Source organism: Ranitomeya imitator, chromosome 5 (assembly GCF_032444005.1).
Source record: "Ranitomeya imitator isolate aRanImi1 chromosome 5, aRanImi1.pri, whole genome shotgun sequence".
Classification (NCBI taxonomy): domain Eukaryota; kingdom Metazoa; phylum Chordata; class Amphibia; order Anura; family Dendrobatidae; genus Ranitomeya; species Ranitomeya imitator.
In genome coordinates this window covers 695,131,090-695,147,616 of record NC_091286.1, presented here as the reverse complement: position 1 = coordinate 695,147,616, position 16,527 = coordinate 695,131,090, and the positions used below count along the sequence as shown (strand labels likewise).

General features: G+C 49.7%; 1 protein-coding gene across 1 annotated transcript in view; it reads left to right on the top strand.

Annotated features, from left to right (window-relative positions):
- DRC1 (dynein regulatory complex subunit 1) overlaps positions 1 to 16,527 on the top strand; it is a 60,862-nt gene that overhangs the window by 18,593 nt on the left and 25,742 nt on the right. The window contains exons 2-7 of the mRNA XM_069728479.1: positions 6,256 to 6,397; positions 6,670 to 6,757; positions 9,062 to 9,174; positions 9,582 to 9,795; positions 9,956 to 10,093; positions 10,169 to 10,255. Of these exons, the coding sequence (XP_069584580.1) occupies positions 6,256 to 6,397; positions 6,670 to 6,757; positions 9,062 to 9,174; positions 9,582 to 9,795; positions 9,956 to 10,093; positions 10,169 to 10,255 (782 nt within the window). The remainder of the gene's footprint in view (positions 1 to 6,255; positions 6,398 to 6,669; positions 6,758 to 9,061; positions 9,175 to 9,581; positions 9,796 to 9,955; positions 10,094 to 10,168; positions 10,256 to 16,527) is intronic.

Here is a 16,527-nt window from a genome sequence, read left to right as displayed (position 1 = left end):
GAGAGCGGTGCAGTGTGCAGGCGAGAGAGCGGAGAGCGGTGCAGTGTGCAGGCAGGAGAGCGGTGCAGTGTGCAGGCGAGAGAGCCGAGAGCGGTGCAGTGTGCAGGTGAGAGAGCCGAGAGCGGTGCAGGCGAGAGCAGAGCAGGCGAGAGAGCGGTGCAGTGTGCAGGCGAGAGAGCTGAGCGCTGTCTAATGTACAGGGATGGGGGATTAGGCTTTGTTCAGACGCAGCATTTGTGATGTGTTTTTTTTTTCTGCATGATAACATAAGTTGAACCAAAAACAATGAAGCGGAGTATAAGTTAATAATAATCTTTATTTTGATATAGCGCTAACATATTCCGCAGCGCTTTACACACATTCTCAGCGCTGTCCCCGATGGGGCGCACAATCTAGATTCCGGATCAGTCTGTCTTTTGGAAGTGTGAGTGAGGCGATCATGGCTGTACGTAGCCCGGGGACTCGGACCCTCCTGAGTGCTCACTTTCTTCCCGCCGGGGATCGGCTCGTTTTCTTTCTGTCTTGGGTTAGGACTGAACATGATGTCAGTGAGTCGCACAGAACGGCTCGCACTTTATACAGTTTTGAATGTTTGTTTTTTTTTAAGGCTTTTTTATGTCAAAAGGAAAAAAAACTGCAGTAAGAAAGGAAAAACCGCCCAGTGTAAATTCATTGTGGAGTTACTGTGAGACGCTGCGGGTGTTCTATAGAAACGCTGCGTGTGAACAAGGCCTGAAGCCGGATGTCAGCGTCTGTACACAGTACGCTCCGCTGGGACCGATCCGAGCCAAGCAGGAGGGGATAAAAAAATGATATACAGCGGGGAAATCAGTATTTGATACACGCACCGTTTTGCAAGTTTTCCCCCTACAGTGAATGGAGAGGTGTGTAATTTGTGTTGTGGGTGCATGTCACCTGTGAGACACAGAATCTAAAAAGACCCCTTAGAATAGAGATGAAGGGCACCAATTGTAAAGCGTTGTCTGGAAAGTAGGGCGACCCCAATCTACTTCTTCTAGGATAATTCTGGGTGGGGAAATCCTGAGACGTGAATATATCTGAGGCCGGTTTCATCCGTGTGTCCATGTGTGTACTACGTGCAGCACACGTGTGCCGCCGGGGAAGAAGCGTTACAGTAAGCGCTGTTCCCCGGCGGCTGGTGCTGAACACGGCTCTCATCATTCTCCCCTGCTCTGCCGGCGATCGGCGCGAGCAGAGGAGAATGTAGTCCGAAAGATGACAGCAGGTCAGGGCTTTTGGGACTCTTACCCCCACCATCCGACACCTGCTTCCACTAATAACAGTGACAGTAGGTGCGGATGATATTCCACAGCCGCCTGCGATCTAATTTTCTTGAATCAACCAGGCAAAACTCACAGCTGGGGGCAGCATCCCTCAGTCGTCAGCGTCCGCAAGGCTGGCTATCAAGAATAGAGGGGTCCCCCCCATTTTTGACAGCCAGCCTTGCTAAAGCTAACAGCTGGGGGCTGCTATTCTCAGGCTGGTAAGTGGCCATGGATATTGACCCTCACAGCCTAAAAATAGCAGCCAGAAAAGCACATCTATTAGATGCACCAAATCTGGCGCTTTGGCCGACTCTTTCTACTTGCACTGCAGCGGTGGCAAGTGGGGTAATATTTTTGGGGTTGATGTCACCTTTGTATTGTCCGGTGACATCAAGCCCACGTCTTAGTAATGGAGAGTTGTCTATAAGCCACATATCCATTACTAATCCTACAGTTATATTGTAAATAAAGACACGGCCAGAAGAAAGTCCTTTATTTGAAAAAAATGACACAGACTCCTTTATTATTCTAAATTAAACCATACTTACTACAACGCCTAATTCCTCGAAGCCCTCGATCTCCTGTAATAAAAATAAAATAAAAAAGCAACACTATACCATACCTGTCCGTCATTGTGTCCCACGCCGTAATCCATGTCTGGGGGATAAATAGTTTTCAACCTGGACGGTGCCAAGGGTTAATGCCACCTTGCTATTGTAAGGTGACATTAAGCCAAATTAATAATGGAGAGGCGTCAATTATGACACCTATCCATTATTAATCCAATACTAGTAAAGGGTTAAATAAAACACAAACACATTATTTAAAATTATTTTAATGAAATAAAAACAATGGTTGTTGGAGTATTTTATTCTACGCCCAATCCAGTCACTGAAGACCCTCGTTCTGTAACAAAAAAAACATAATAAACCAACAATATCCTTACCCTCCGCAGATCTGTAACGTCCAACGATGTAAATCCATCTGAAGGGGTTAAAATATTTTGCAGCCACGAGCTTTGCTAATGCAATGATGCTCATGGCTGCAAAAACCCCGGAAAATGAAGGTAAAGTAGGTCAATGACCTATATTTACCTTCATTTGCGGTGAGGTGCCCTCTGCTGGTTGTTCCTAGATCGTGGGAACTTTCCTAGAAAGCTCCCAGGCTCAAGTTCATATGAGGACAACCAGCAGAGGGCGCCCTCTTATGATCTCGAGCCAGGGAGCTTTCTAGGAAAGTTCCCACGATCTAGGAACATCCAGCAGAGGGCGCCTCACCGCAAATGAAGGTAAATATAGGTCATTGACCTACTTTACCTTCATTTTCCGGGGTTTTTGCAGCCATGAGCATCACTGCATTAGCAAAGCTCGTGGCTGCAAAATATTTTAACCCCTTCAGATGGATTTACATCGTTGGACGTTACAGATCTGCGGAGGGTAAGGATATTGTTGGTTTATTATGTTTTTTTTGTTACAGAACGAGGGTCTTCAGTGACTGGATTGGGCGTAGAATAAAATACTCCAACAACCTTTGTTTTTATTTCATTAAAATAATTTTAAATAATCTGTTTGTGTTTTATTTAACCCTTTACTACAATTGGATTAATAATGGATAGGTGTCATAATTGACGCCTCTCCATTATTAATTTGGCTTAATGTCACCTTACAATAGCAAGGTGACATTAACCCTTCATTACCCCGATATCCCACCGCTACACGGGAATGGGAAGAGAATGGCCAAGCGCCAGAATAGGCGCATCTTCCAGATGTGCCTTTTCTGGGGTAGCTGGGGGCAGGTGTTTTTAGCCAGGGGGGTTTTAGCCATGGACCCTCTCCAGGCTATTAATATCTGCCCTCAGTCACTGGCTTTACTACTCTGGCGGAGAAAATTGCGTGGGAGCCCACGCCAATTTTTTCCGCCATTTAACCCTTTAATTTAGTAGATAGAACGGCCAAATTTTGCAGATACAAACTACTGACATTAGTAGTGTGGAATCTGCAAAAAAAATGGAGAGAAGACATGGTTTACTGTATGTAAACCAGGTCTCATATCATGTCGGGTTTAGGAAGGAGAAAGAAAAAGCCGGTAATTGAATTACCGGCTTTCAAGCTGTATAGCGCTGGAAAAAATATTAATATATATACATATATGTGTCTCACTGACATATATATATATATATACCTATTCTATGTGTACACATTTATTTTCTCTATTCTACTGTAAGCTGTCAGTGTGATTTTACTGTACACCGCACTGAATTGCCGGCTTTTCTCTCTAACAGCGCTGCGTATTTCTCGCAAGTCACACTGCTGGTCCGTGTGTAATCCGTATTTTTCACGCTTCCATAGACTTTCATTGGCGTATTTCTTGCGCAGTACGGTGACAAACACAGCATGCTGCGATTTTCTACGGCCGTAGAAAGCCGTATAATACTGATCAGTTTAATACGGCAGATAGGAGCAGGGGCATAGAGAGTAATTGTGCCGTATGTTTTGCGAGTTTTACGGACGTAGTTTCTGCGCTCTTACGTCCGTAAAACTCACAAGTGTGACGGCGGCCTAACATGTTTTGTAGCGGAGTTATCGAAATTAGATATAGATTAGAAAAAATGAGTTAACTGAAGAGGTAGGAGGGACGAGGTGATCCAACCCCTTTCTGGGATGTTACAGGCTTAAGCTATAACTGTCTGCACACATCCCCTGCTTCCTTCTTGTCCTATTTTCCTGGAAGAGCTGAGTACATCCCATGAGCTGGGACGTATGGAAAACTGCCCTAGCCTGGTAGTGTGTTACTAATGGTAATGTGTGAGACTGGTCCCAGCTGTCTTCAGGTCATTGACCAGGTCCTCTCGTGTAGTTCTGGGCTGACTCCTGACCTTTCTCAGAATCATCCTTCCCCACGAGGCGAGATCTTGCAAGGAAAATTGACAGTCATCTTTGGTCTTGGCCATGGTGGAGAGGTTGGAGTGTGATTGATTGTGTGGACAGGTCTTTTTTATACAAGTAACGAGTTCACACAGGTGCAGTTAATCCAGGTAATGAGCGCAGAGTAGGAGGCTTCTTAAAGAAAAACTAACAGGTCTGTGAGAGCCAGAATTCTTGCTGGTTGGTCGGTGATCAAATACTTATTTCTACAATAAAATGCAAATTTATTATGTAAAAATCATGCAATGTGATTTTCTGGATCTTTTTTAGATTCCGTCTCTCACAGGTGAAATGTTCCTTCCTGTGATAAAAATCACAGACCTCTCCATTCTTTGTAGGTGGGAAAACTTGCAAAATTGGCAGAGTATAACTGATAGATAGATACAGTTGTGTGAAAAGTGTTCGCCCCCTTCCTGATTTCCTATTTTTTATGTTTCTCACACTTAAATGTTTCCGATCAACAAACAAATGTAAATATTAGATAAAGATAACACAAGTAATCACAAAATGCAGTTTATAAATGAAGGTTTTTATTATTAAAGGAAAAAGAAATCCAAACCTACAAGGTCCTGTGTGAGAAAGGGATTGCCCCCTGGACCTAATAACTGGTTGGGCCGCCCTTTTGAATTTTGGGTGCTCATCTTTATAGAATTGCCGTAATTCAGCCACATTGGAGGTTTCCGAGCATGAACCGCCTTTTTAAGGTCATGACAGCATCTCAGATTAAGGTTAGGACTTTGACTAGGCCACTCCAAAGTCTTAATGTTGTTTTCTTTTACGCCATTCAGAGGTGGACTTGCTGGTGTGTTTTCGATCATTCTCCTGCTGCATAACCCAAGTGCGCTTCAGCTTGAGGTCACAAACAGATGGACGGACATTCTCTTTCAGGATTTTTTGGTACACAGCAGAATTCATGGTTTAATTTACCCTAAAAGTTTTCCAGCTCCTGAAGCAGCAAAACAGCCCCAGACCATCACACTACCACCACCATATTTTACTGTTGGTATGGTGTTTCTTTTCTGAAATGCTGAAATTCCAAAAAGTTCAACTTTTGTCTCGTCAGTCCACATCGTATTCTCCTAAAAGTCTTGGGGATCATCAAGATGTTTACTGCCAAAACTGAGACGAGCCTTTATGTTCTTATTGCTCAGCAGTGGTCTTCGTCTTGGGGCCCTGCCATGCAGGACATTTTTGTACAGTCTTTTTCATATTGTGGAGTCATGAACACTGACCTTAACTGAGGCAAGTGAGGCATGCGGTTCTTTGGATGTTGTTGTGGGGTCTTTTATGACCTCTTGGATGAGTCGTCGCTGCGCTTCTGGCAATTTTGGTTGGCCGGCCACTCCTCGGAAGGTTCACCATCATTCTATGTTTTCATTATTTGTAGATAATGGCTCTCGCTGTGGTTCGCTGTAGCCCCAAAGCTCTAGAAATGACTTTATAACCTTTTCCACAGACTGAAAGATCTCAATTTGTTTGTTGTTATTTCAACCAGAATTTCTTTGGATCACGGCATAATGTCTAGCTTTTGAGGATCTTTTGGTCTACTTCACTTTGTCAGGCAGGTCTTATTTAAGTGATTTCTTGATTGAGGTGTTGTGGCAGTAATCAGGCCTGCGTGTGGCTACGAAATGTGAGCTCAGCTTCCCAAATTTATGTTTTGGAGAGGAGGCAATCGCTTTTTCACACAGGGCCCTGTAGGTTTGGATTTCTTTTTCCCTTAATAATAAAGACCTTCATTTATAAACTGCATTTTGTGATTACTTGTGTTATCTGTCCCTAACATTTACATTTGTTTGGCGATCTGAAACATTTAAGTGCGAGAAACGTGGGAAAAAATAGGAAATCAGGAAGGGGGCGAACACTTTTTCACACAACTGTAGATAGATGATAGATAGACTTTTCTTCCACCGTTCCCAGCCCGGATGGTTGGAGGTGAGCGACAACTGCGGCAGCCGTGTATCGGGGTCACGGGCGTGGTTGTCAGTGCTCAGTCCTCCCGCACGGATGGTGATCGCTCACTTCTGCCCCTTACGTCTCCACAGACACGATGAGTGGGGACTCTACAGTCGCGGAGGGCGAGGAGGAGACGGGGAGCCCTGGACCATCGCTGGACTCTGAGGACCAGCAGGAGAGGATCCAGGCACGGCGGCTCCGAATCGCAGCCAGGATAGAAGCCAAACGCCGGTGAGACATGGGGCCAAACTTACACCTCAGTGTGGTAAAAGCAGCCAGCATGCACAAGCAGAGGGGAAGTATAAAGCATGGTGGATAGACTGGTCAGCAGCCTCTCATCTTATTCATCACATCACTGTGTTGCAGTGCATCATGGGAGATGTAGTCCAGTTGCTGCACCAGACTACTATCCCATGTGTGGTATGGACACTACTGCTCCCACCATCCGTCACGTGTATTGTATGTGTGCACGCGGTGATGTATGTTCCTCTCGCCCGGAGCAGGGAGGCTCTTGGAGAAGATCCCAGCACCAGAACAGAACATAAAGAGACGCCCCGCAAGAGTTACAAGCAGATGGACGACAGCCGGCAGGTGAGTGGCTCCTCGTGGGCGGCCATTACACTGCCCATAGGGGGCACCAGATCCACTGCCGCACAGCTGTGTCACGTCCCCGCCGCCCAAGTGTCAGTACACACTGTAGTCCTAGCATTCCCTTCATGAATCAGGAAGGACAGGATGAGCAGTGCTGCAGCACAGAGGAGTTCGGCAGAAGGAGGAGGACATGGAATGAGGCCATGATATAAGATATTGTTCTGATCACTGGGATGGAGGAGACTCAGAGGGGACACATTCCTGGCATTTCTACAAACACTGGAGGTGCAGATGTCCTCACCTGGAGGGGCCCCTTCACCTGCTGCGAGGGCCCCACGTGCCGGCATTCCTGAGACGCTTCCCCTTCATTTATGCCGCCTGCACTTCAGTGGGTGACACTCAGGTCGAGGGCTTCTGTATGAAGGGGGGAGGGGGGTGGACTTCTGCAGCAAATTGCAAAGTTGTACATTGTAAAGGCTGCAAAGAGCTGAGAACGGCGATTTGTGGGATCACGGTACTGACATCAGGAGTTTTTCCATCACACACCTCCTACCTGGTGTAGCGCTGCTGCCGGCATCCCATGCAGGGATGCCGGCTTACTTACTTCCCACCCTGCGGCGTGGTACCCGGAGTGCTCCTGCCTCTCCCTGGTGTGCACGTTGGCGGGAACTGCACTTAAAGGGGCAGAATGCATATATAGTAAATGCCCTCAGCCCGTTGCGGAGAGGCATTTAGCATAATGTGTACACCTGTAAGATGGCTCAAAGCCAATTGCTGGGAGTCATCCTGTATAAAAGACTCCCTCTCCTTTAGGGAGACGCCAAGCAATGAATTTAGTCATTAGGTAGTGTGGTGTTCCACCAGTGCAATTGTGAGGTCCCGTGGTCTTGATGCGGCCAGTGTCCTTAAGCCGAATCCCTGGTCCCAGTGCGGCCATTGCCTGAATGTTGTCCTCTGGTCCCAGTGTGGTCAGAGCCTAACTGTCTTCCAGTCCGATGCTGCCAGTCCTGTTCCCTGAGCACAGCTGGCATGTTCAGGAAAAAAGGCAGCGAGCCTGAGCACAGCTGGCATGTTCAGGAAGAAAGGCAGCGAGCCCAAACATTGCCAACATGTTCAAGAAGTAAGTCATTGAGCCAAACATGGCCAGCATGTTCAAGAAGAAAGGCAGCAAGCTCGAGCACGGTTGTCATGTTCTAAAAAAAAGACAGCATACTCGAGCACAGCCGACATGTTCAATAAAAAAGGCAGCGAGCCCGAGCATGGCAGGCATGTTTAATAAGAAAGGCTGCAAGCCTGAACATGGCCGGCATGTTTAATAAGAAAGTCAGCGAGCCTGAGCAAGGTCAACATGTTCAATAAAAAAGGCAGCGAGCCCGAGCACGATGGGCATGTTCAATAAAAAAGGCAGCAAGCCCAAGCACGATAGGCATGTTTAATAAGAAAGGCAGCAAGCCTGAGCATGGCCAGCATGTTAAAAAAAAGCAGCGATCCCGAGCGCGGCTGACATGTTTAATAACAAAGTCAGCGAGCCCGAGCATGGCAGGAATGTTTAAAAAAAAAGGCAGCGAGGCTGAGCACGGCAGGCATGTTTAATAAAAAAGGCAGTGAGCCAGAGCATGGCAAGCATGTTTAATAAAAAAGGCAACGAGCCCAAGCACGGCAGGCATGTTTAATAAAAAATGCAGCAAGCCCAAGCATGGTAGGCATGTTCTAGAGAAAAGTCAGCGAGCCTGAGCATGGCCGGCATGTTTAATAAGAAAGACAGCGAGCCTGAGCATGGCCGGGCATGTTCAATAAAAAAGGCAGCGAGCCTGAGCACGGCCGGCATGTTTAATAAGAAAGACAGCGAGCCTGAGCACTGCCGGCATGTTCAAAAAGAAAAGAGGACATGGAATGAGGCCATTGACAGTGGCATTTAAGGGGTTGGACTGATGCTGTCCGGTGCTGGCCATGAACTACAACCCCCAAGTTGTCCATCAATGGTGCCTTCCGGACACGCCGCCGATGCAGAAAATGCTTTTTTTTTATATTTTTAAATTTCTTTTTGGAGGTGAGAAAGGAAATGATTCAAACTTTTGTAGTTTTATAATTTTTTCAAACTTTTTTTTATTTTTTAGTCCTGCGACAGTGCGATTATTTGTAGTATATACTGAGCCGCTGCATCTCCTGTGAAGCCCCCACCCCTTCACTGCCGATCCCACCAAGATCGGGGGATCGGATGCCCCTCCAACATCATTTTTGGGTTTAATTTCTTCTATTTCCTGCAGTTTTACCTTTGATATTTGGGTTTCTGTTTCCCGGCAGAGGCTCAGCAAACTGGTGTCCGACGGGACGGGACTTGTGACCAACATCCAGGTGGCGGCAGATGCCAGAGAAACCCAGCGGAGGGCAGAGGAGCAGGAGATGAGGAGGCTGAGGTGGGTGATGAGCCGATGTTAGAGGTCCCACCTCGGGGGATGGGGCTCGGCTTCCTGGTGGACGGGGCCGCGCATCTGCCGTCTCTTTCCATTCATTGCCATGGGAATTAAAGGGGCCTTACAAGTTGGGACATCTGTGGGATAACCTCAGATCGTGCCATAAATGTCTGACATGGCGCTTGTCAATTTTCGGGGCCCCCATGGACGTCAATGGCGAGAGTCGCTCCTGCACCATCACCTCTCCGATCCTGACAGCAAACGAGAGGAAGCGTCTCTCTAAACAGAGGCCGGACCCTCATCTGTCAGACATTCAGGGTCTTTCCTGTGCACATGACGCCGGCCTCAGGAACAGTCGCAGCGGTTTCTTCTCAGTCTACACTCATGGGGGTTTTTTGTCTTCGGTTCAGGGTTGAGAAAATTGACAGTGAAGCAAACAGCAGCTATGAGGAGTTTGAAGAAATCACCAAGAAATGGCTGCGGAGCGGAGAGACGCGGAGCGGAGAGACACGGAATGGAGAGACGCGGCTGCCCCACGAGCTGTGGGCGCTTCTGGACTCGCAGCAGCAGCGGTGCGGTCAGCTGATCGAGGACAAGAACAGCCTGATCGGGGCGCTGCAGCAGGTGGGTCCGCCAATACTGCCCCCGCCCAGAGAGGCCTGGCCCATTGGGGAGAGCATCAGTAAGCTGGGGGATCCCGCCGGCCTGGAGCAGGTTGTCTGCCCTGGGATCCATCACATCTGTCAGGTATTGGATCTGCTGGATCTTTGTGAATCTCTTGCAGGAGCTGAAGAGGAAAGACGAGCAGTATGTGCGGGACCTGAAGAAACAGTCGGAGGACATCAGCCTGCTGATCGAGAGGATGGAGGAGCAGGTCCGCAGCCTGGGCAAGACGTACCGCGAGGAGCTGCTGCAGATCGAGGTGCGAGACTGATCCCCCTGCTGCCGGCAGAGACCAGAGCGGGGACAGATCACAGATCATCCATGTTTCCTGCAGAAATCATTCGAGCAAGAGCGCAGAGACCTGCGAGACAAGAGCCACAAGAAGTGGGAGCAAGAAGCGCAGGCGAGGCGCGAGCGGGAGGTAAGTGCCGGCCTCCGTCCTGTATAGTGTGCCGACCTCCTTCCTGTGTAGTGTGCCGTCCTCCGTACTGTATAGTGTGCAGGTCTCTGCTCTGTCTCTGTGTCATGCTCAGGACTCTGCTCGGTCTCTGTGTCATGCTCAGGACTCTGCTCGGTCTCTGTGTCATGCTCAGGACTCTGCTCGGTCTCTGTGTCATGCTCAGGACTCTGCTCGGTCTCTGTGTCATGCTGAGGACTCTGCTCGGTCTCTGTGTCATGCTCAGGACTCTGCTCGGTCTCTGTCATGCTCAGGACTCTGCTCGGTCTCTGTGTCATGCTCAGGACTCTGCTCGTTCTCTGTGTCATGCTCAGGACTCTGCTCGGTCTCTGTCATGCTCAGGACTCTGCTCGGTCTCTGTGTCATGCTCAGGACTCTGCTCGGTCTCTGTGTCATGCTCAGGACTCTGCTCAGTCTCTGTGTCATGCTCAGGACTCTGCTCGGTCTCTGTGTCATGCTCAGGACTCTGCTCGGTCTGTGTCATGCTCAGGACTCTGCTCGGTCTCTGTCATGCTCAGGACTCTGCTCGGTCTCTGTGTCATGCTCAGGACTCTGCTCGGTCTCTGTGTCATGCTCAGGACTCTGCTCGGTCTCTGTCATGCTCAGGACTCTGCTCGGTCTCTGTGTCATGCTCAGGACTCTGCTCGGTCTCTGTGTCATGCTCAGGACTCTGCTCAGTCTCTGTGTCATGCTCAGGACTCTGCTCGGTCTCTGTGTCATGCTCAGCTCTCTGCTCGGTCTCTGTGTCATGCTCTGGACTCTGCTCGGTCTCTGTGTCATGCTCAGGACTCTGCTCGGTCTCTGTCATGCTCAGGACTCTGCTCGGTCTCTGTGTCATGCTCAGGACTCTGCTCGGTCTCTGTGTCATGCTCAGGACTCTGCTCAGTCTCTGTGTCATGCTCAGGACTCTGCTCGGTCTCTGTGTCATGCTCAGGTCTCTGCTCGGTCTCTGTGTCATGCTCAGGACTCTGCTCAGTCTCTGTGTCATGCTCAGGACTCTGCTCGACCTCTGTGTCATGCTCAGGTCTCTGTCATGCTCAGGACTCTGTTCAATCTGCGTCATGCTCAGGACTCTGCTCGACCTCTGTGTCATGCTCAGGACTCTGCTCGGTCTCTGTGTCATGCTGAGTCCTCTGCTCGGTCTCTGTGTCATGCTCAGGACTCTGCTCGGTCTCTGTGTCATGCTTAGGACTCTGCTCGGTCTATGTGTCATGCTCAGGACTCTGCTCGGTCTATGTCATGCTCAGGTCTCGGCTCGTTCTCTGAGTCATGCTCAGGACTCTGCTCGGTCTCTGTGTCATGCTCAGGACTCTGCTCGGTCTCTGTGTCATGCTCAGGACTCTGCTCGTTCTCTGTGTCATGCTCAGGACCCTGCTTGGTCTCTGTGTCATGCTCAGGACTCTGCTCAGTCTGTATCATGCTCAGGACTCTGCTCGTTCTCTGTGTCATGCTCAGGACTCTGCTCGGTCTCTGTCTCATGCTCAGGACTCTGCTCGGTCTCGGTGTCATGCTCAGGACTCTGCTTGGTCTCTGTGTCATGCTCAGGTCTCTGCTCGGTCTCTGTGTCATGCTCAGGACTCTGCCCGATCTCTGTGTCATGCTCAGGACTCTGCTCGACCTCTGTGTCATGCTCAGGACTCTGCTCGACCTCTGTGTCATGCTCAGGACTCTGCTCGGTCTCTGTGTCATGCTCAGGACTCTGCTCGGTCTCTGTGTCATGCTCAGGACTCTGCTCGGTCTCTGTGTCATGCTCAGGACTCTGCTCGGTCTCTGTGTCATGCTCAGGACTCTGCTCGGTCTCTGTGTCATGCTCAGGACTCTGCTCGGTCTCTGTCATGCTCAGGACTCTGCTCGGTCTCTGTGTCATGCTCAGGACTCTGCTCGTTCTCTGTGTCATGCTCAGGACTCTGCTCGTTCTCTGTGTCATGCTCAGGACTCTGCTCGGTCTCTGTGTCATGCTCAGGACTCTGCTCGGTCTCTGTGTCATGCTCAGGACTCTGCTCGATCTCTGTGTCATGCTCAGGACTCTGCTCGGTCTCTGTGTCATGCTCAGGACTCTGCTCGGTCTCTGTCATGCTCAGGACTCTGCTCGGTCTCTGTGTCATGCTCAGGACTCTGCTCGGTCTCTGTGTCATGCTCAGGACTCTGCTCGGTCTCTGTGTCATGCTCAGGACTCTGCTCGGTCTCTGTGTCATGCTCAGGACTCTGCTCGGTCTCTGTGTCATGCTCAGGACTCTGCTCGGTCTCTGTCATGCTCAGGACTCTGCTCGGTCTCTGTGTCATGCTCAGGACTCTGCTCGTTCTCTGTGTCATGCTCAGGACTCTGCTCGTTCTCTGTGTCATGCTCAGAACTCTGCTCAGTCTGTATCATGCTCAGGACTCTGCTCGTTCTCTGTGTCATGCTCAGGACTCCGCTCGGTCTCTGTATCATGCTCAGGACTCTGCTCGGTCTCGGTGTCATGCTCAGGACTCTGCTTGGTCTCTGTGTCATGCTCAGGTCTCTGCTCGGTCTCTGTGTCATGCTCAGGACTCTGCCCGATCTCTGTGTCGTGCTCAGGACTCTGCTCGGTCTCTGTGTCATGCTCAGGACTCTGCTCGTTCTCTGTGTCATGCTCAGGACTCTGCTCGGTCTCTGTGTCATGCTCAGGACTCTGCTCGGTCTCTGTGTCATGCTCAGGACTCTGCTCGTTCTCTGTGTCATGCTCAGGACTCTGCTCGGTCTCTGTCATGCTCAGGACTCTGCTCGGTCTCTGTGTCATGCTCAGGACTCTGCTCGGTCTCTGTGTCATGCTCAGGACTCTGCTCGGTCTCTGTGTCATGCTCAGGACTCTGCTCAGTCTCTGTGTCATGCTCAGGACTCTGCTCGGTCTCTGTGTCATGCTCAGGTCTCTGCTCGGTCACTGTGTCATGCTCAGGTCTCTGCTCGGTCTCTGTCATGCTCAGGACTCTGCTCGGTCTTTGTGTCATGCTCAGGACTCTGCTCGGTCTCTGTGTCATGCTCAGGACTCTGCTCGGTCTCTGTGTCATGCTCAGGACTCTGCTCGGTCTCTGTGTCATGCTCAGGACTCTGCTCGGTCTCTGTGTCATGCTCAGCTCTCTGCTCGTTCTCTGTGTCATGCTCAGGACTCTGCTCGGTCTCTGTGTCATGCTCAGGACTCTGCTCGGTCTCTGTGTCATGCTCAGGACTCTGCTCATTCTCTGTGTCATGCTCAGGTCTCTGCTCGGCCTCTGTGTCATTCTCAGGACTCTGCTCGGTCTCTGTGTCATGCTCAGGACTCTGCTCGGTCTCTGTGTCATGCTCAGGTCTCTGCTCGGTCTCTGTGTCATGCTCAGGACTCTGCTCGGTCTGTGTCATGCTCAGAACTCTGCTCGGCCTCAGTGTCTGTGTCATGCTCAGGACTCTGCTCGGTCTCTGTGTCATGCTCAGGACTCTGCTCGGTCTCTGTGTCATGCTCAGGACTCTGCTCGGTCTCTGTGTCATGATCAGGACTCTGCTCATTCTGTGTGTCATGCTCAGGTCTCTGCTCGGCCTCTGTGTCATGCTCAGGACTCTGCTCGTTCTGTGTCATGCTCAGGTCTCTGCTCAGTCTGTGTCATGCTCAGGACTCTGCTCGTTCTCTGTGTCATGCTCAGGACTCTGCTCGTTCTCTGTGTCATGGTCAGGACTCTGCTCGTTCTGTGTCATGCTCAGGTCTCTGCTCAGTCTGTGTGCCATGCTCAGGACTCTGCTCGGTCTGTGTCATGCTCAGGACTCTGCTAGGTCTGTGTGCCATGCTCAGGACTCTGCTCGGTCTGTGTCATGCTCAGGACTCTGCTCGGTCTCTGTGTCATGCTCAGGACTCTGCTCGGTCTCTGTGTCATGCTCAGGACTCTGCTCATTCTCTGTGTCATGCTCAGGTCTCTGCTCGGCCTCTGTGTCATTCTCAGGACTCTGCTCGGTCTCTGTGTCATGCTCAGGACTCTGCTCGGTCTGTGTCATGCTCAGGACTCTGCTCGGCCTCAGTGTCTGTGTCATGCTCAGGACTCTGCTCGGTCTCTGTGTCATGCTCAGTACTCTGCTCGGTCTCTGTGTCATGCTCAGGACTCTGCTCGGTCTCTGTGTCATGATCAGGACTCTGCTCATTCTGTGTGTCATGCTCAGGTCTCTGCTCGGCCTCTGTGTCATGCTCAGGACTCTGCTCGTTCTGTGTCATGCTCAGGTTTCTGCTCAGTCTGTGTCATGCTCAGGACTCTGCTCGTTCTCTGTGTCATGCTCAGGACTCTGCTCGTTCTCTGTGTCATGGTCAGGACTCTGCTCGTTCTGTGTCATGCTCAGGTCTCTGCTCGGTCTGTGTGCCATGCTCAGGACTCTGCTCGGTCTGTGTCATGCTCAGGACTCTGCTAGGTCTGTGTGCCATGCTCAGGACTCTGCTCGGTCTGTGTCATGCTCAGGACTCTGCTCGTTCTCTGTGTCATGCTCAGGACTCTGCTCGGCCTCTGTGTCATGCTCAGGTCTCTGCTCGACCTCTGTGTCATGCTCAGGACTCTGGTCGTTCTCTGTGTCATGCTGTCACGATTCCCCTGACCGCTGTCACCACTGGGTCAGGATTCACACCGTGACCGTCACCCCTACGTCACGGATTGAGGTGACTTTAGGCCAACAGACGGCTATCACATGTGCAGGGGGCTTATCTTAGTTATCCCTCCACTCCACGATGTGATGAAAAACCACACACAAGGCTATTGACCTCTTATCTTACAGCAGGGGCTTATTCTAGGTATCCCACTGCTTTCAATATACCACAAACTGCAGGGATTTATGTATATCCCGCTTACAGTTCCACTTAACACTTGCAGCTCTCTGGCGCCCCCCTTACTCTCAGGTCAGATTAGGTACTGCACCCTGGGTAATTAGTCGCCAGAAAGGCTGCCTGCTATGTACTGGCTATTGGGCACGCTGCAGCGACACGATAACTACTCCCACTCAGGCAGGAACAATAATTAGCAATGCCGCAGTCGCTTCAGCATAACCCCCAAAAGTCAGCACACTCTCGCTGCCACCAGCTTCGATTAAACGGGTCCGAAGCTAACCCAACACAACAGTAACAGTAGCGTATTTTCCCTTCAAGAGACTTAGGGTACGGTTTAGAACAGGAGAACGAACTAATATATAATAGTATATCCCATTAAAATTAATTAGGCAGTGCTTTATCAAAAATATTTCATAAAGAAGTTACAAATGAGACAATTGCAAATATGTACATGGGTAATTATAACATAAAGGGAATAAATGAGAAAAGCAACACTCACATGTTTAAAGCATGACAGGCATCCAGGCTAGTGGAGTTTTTCCATATGTCCCAGCTCATTTGGACGTGCTGCTGGCTTCAGAAGACAAGCAGTCCAGAAGGAGAAATCAGCAGAAGAGACTGAGCTGGGGCTCCTGCCACAAACTTAATACCTTAAGGCTTTGACATCACAGAAGGGCTGGCTTATCCAGACCCTCCTCTCTCTACATTCTGAGTAAACTTTAAACTATTTCCTCTGATTTCTATAACTTCACTACAAAACATGTCAGAGTCCTAACATACTCATAATTCATCTCGGATTAACGTGAGCATTCTAATGAGATCAAATATGTCCTATCTGGGATACATTTTTCCAGAGAAAACCCTACTTCTTTACCAGATGGAGTTAGAAGCCCGAGTTTCATGGGATGTGTAGATACACCGAGTGAGACTACGAATATATATTTTCATGTTCCTAGCTTAAATCGTTTGCCTAATATCTAACAAAAACTAAACAAAGAATCTTTCATGGATTCTTGAAGTTTCTACTTCCCTTATAGCTGAACAAGAGCTTACACAGGAAATGCTAGTCGTAAATTCCATTCGGCAATAAAACCTCTCTTCCCCCATACTCTCAGAGAAGGAAAGCCAGGAATTTGCAGCTCAAACTGTGCTCCAAGAAGGGGGGCTTAGCCCATGCAGGCTAGCAAGAGAACTACTTATGATATTTCATACCATATCGTGACACCTCCCCCTTTTGGTGTGCGCTAGGGAGGCAGTACCCCACGGTATGCCTCCATGGGCACCTCAGTAGGTTCACCCTGGCGGGAGAGTCCATCTGCATTCCCATGCTCTTTGCCCGTTTTATGTTCAATGGTGAAGTCAAACTGCTGAAGGGCAAGGCTCCAGCGTAGCAACCTGCCGTTGGTTCCACACATGGCGTTTAGCCAGCGCAGAGGGTTGTGGTCG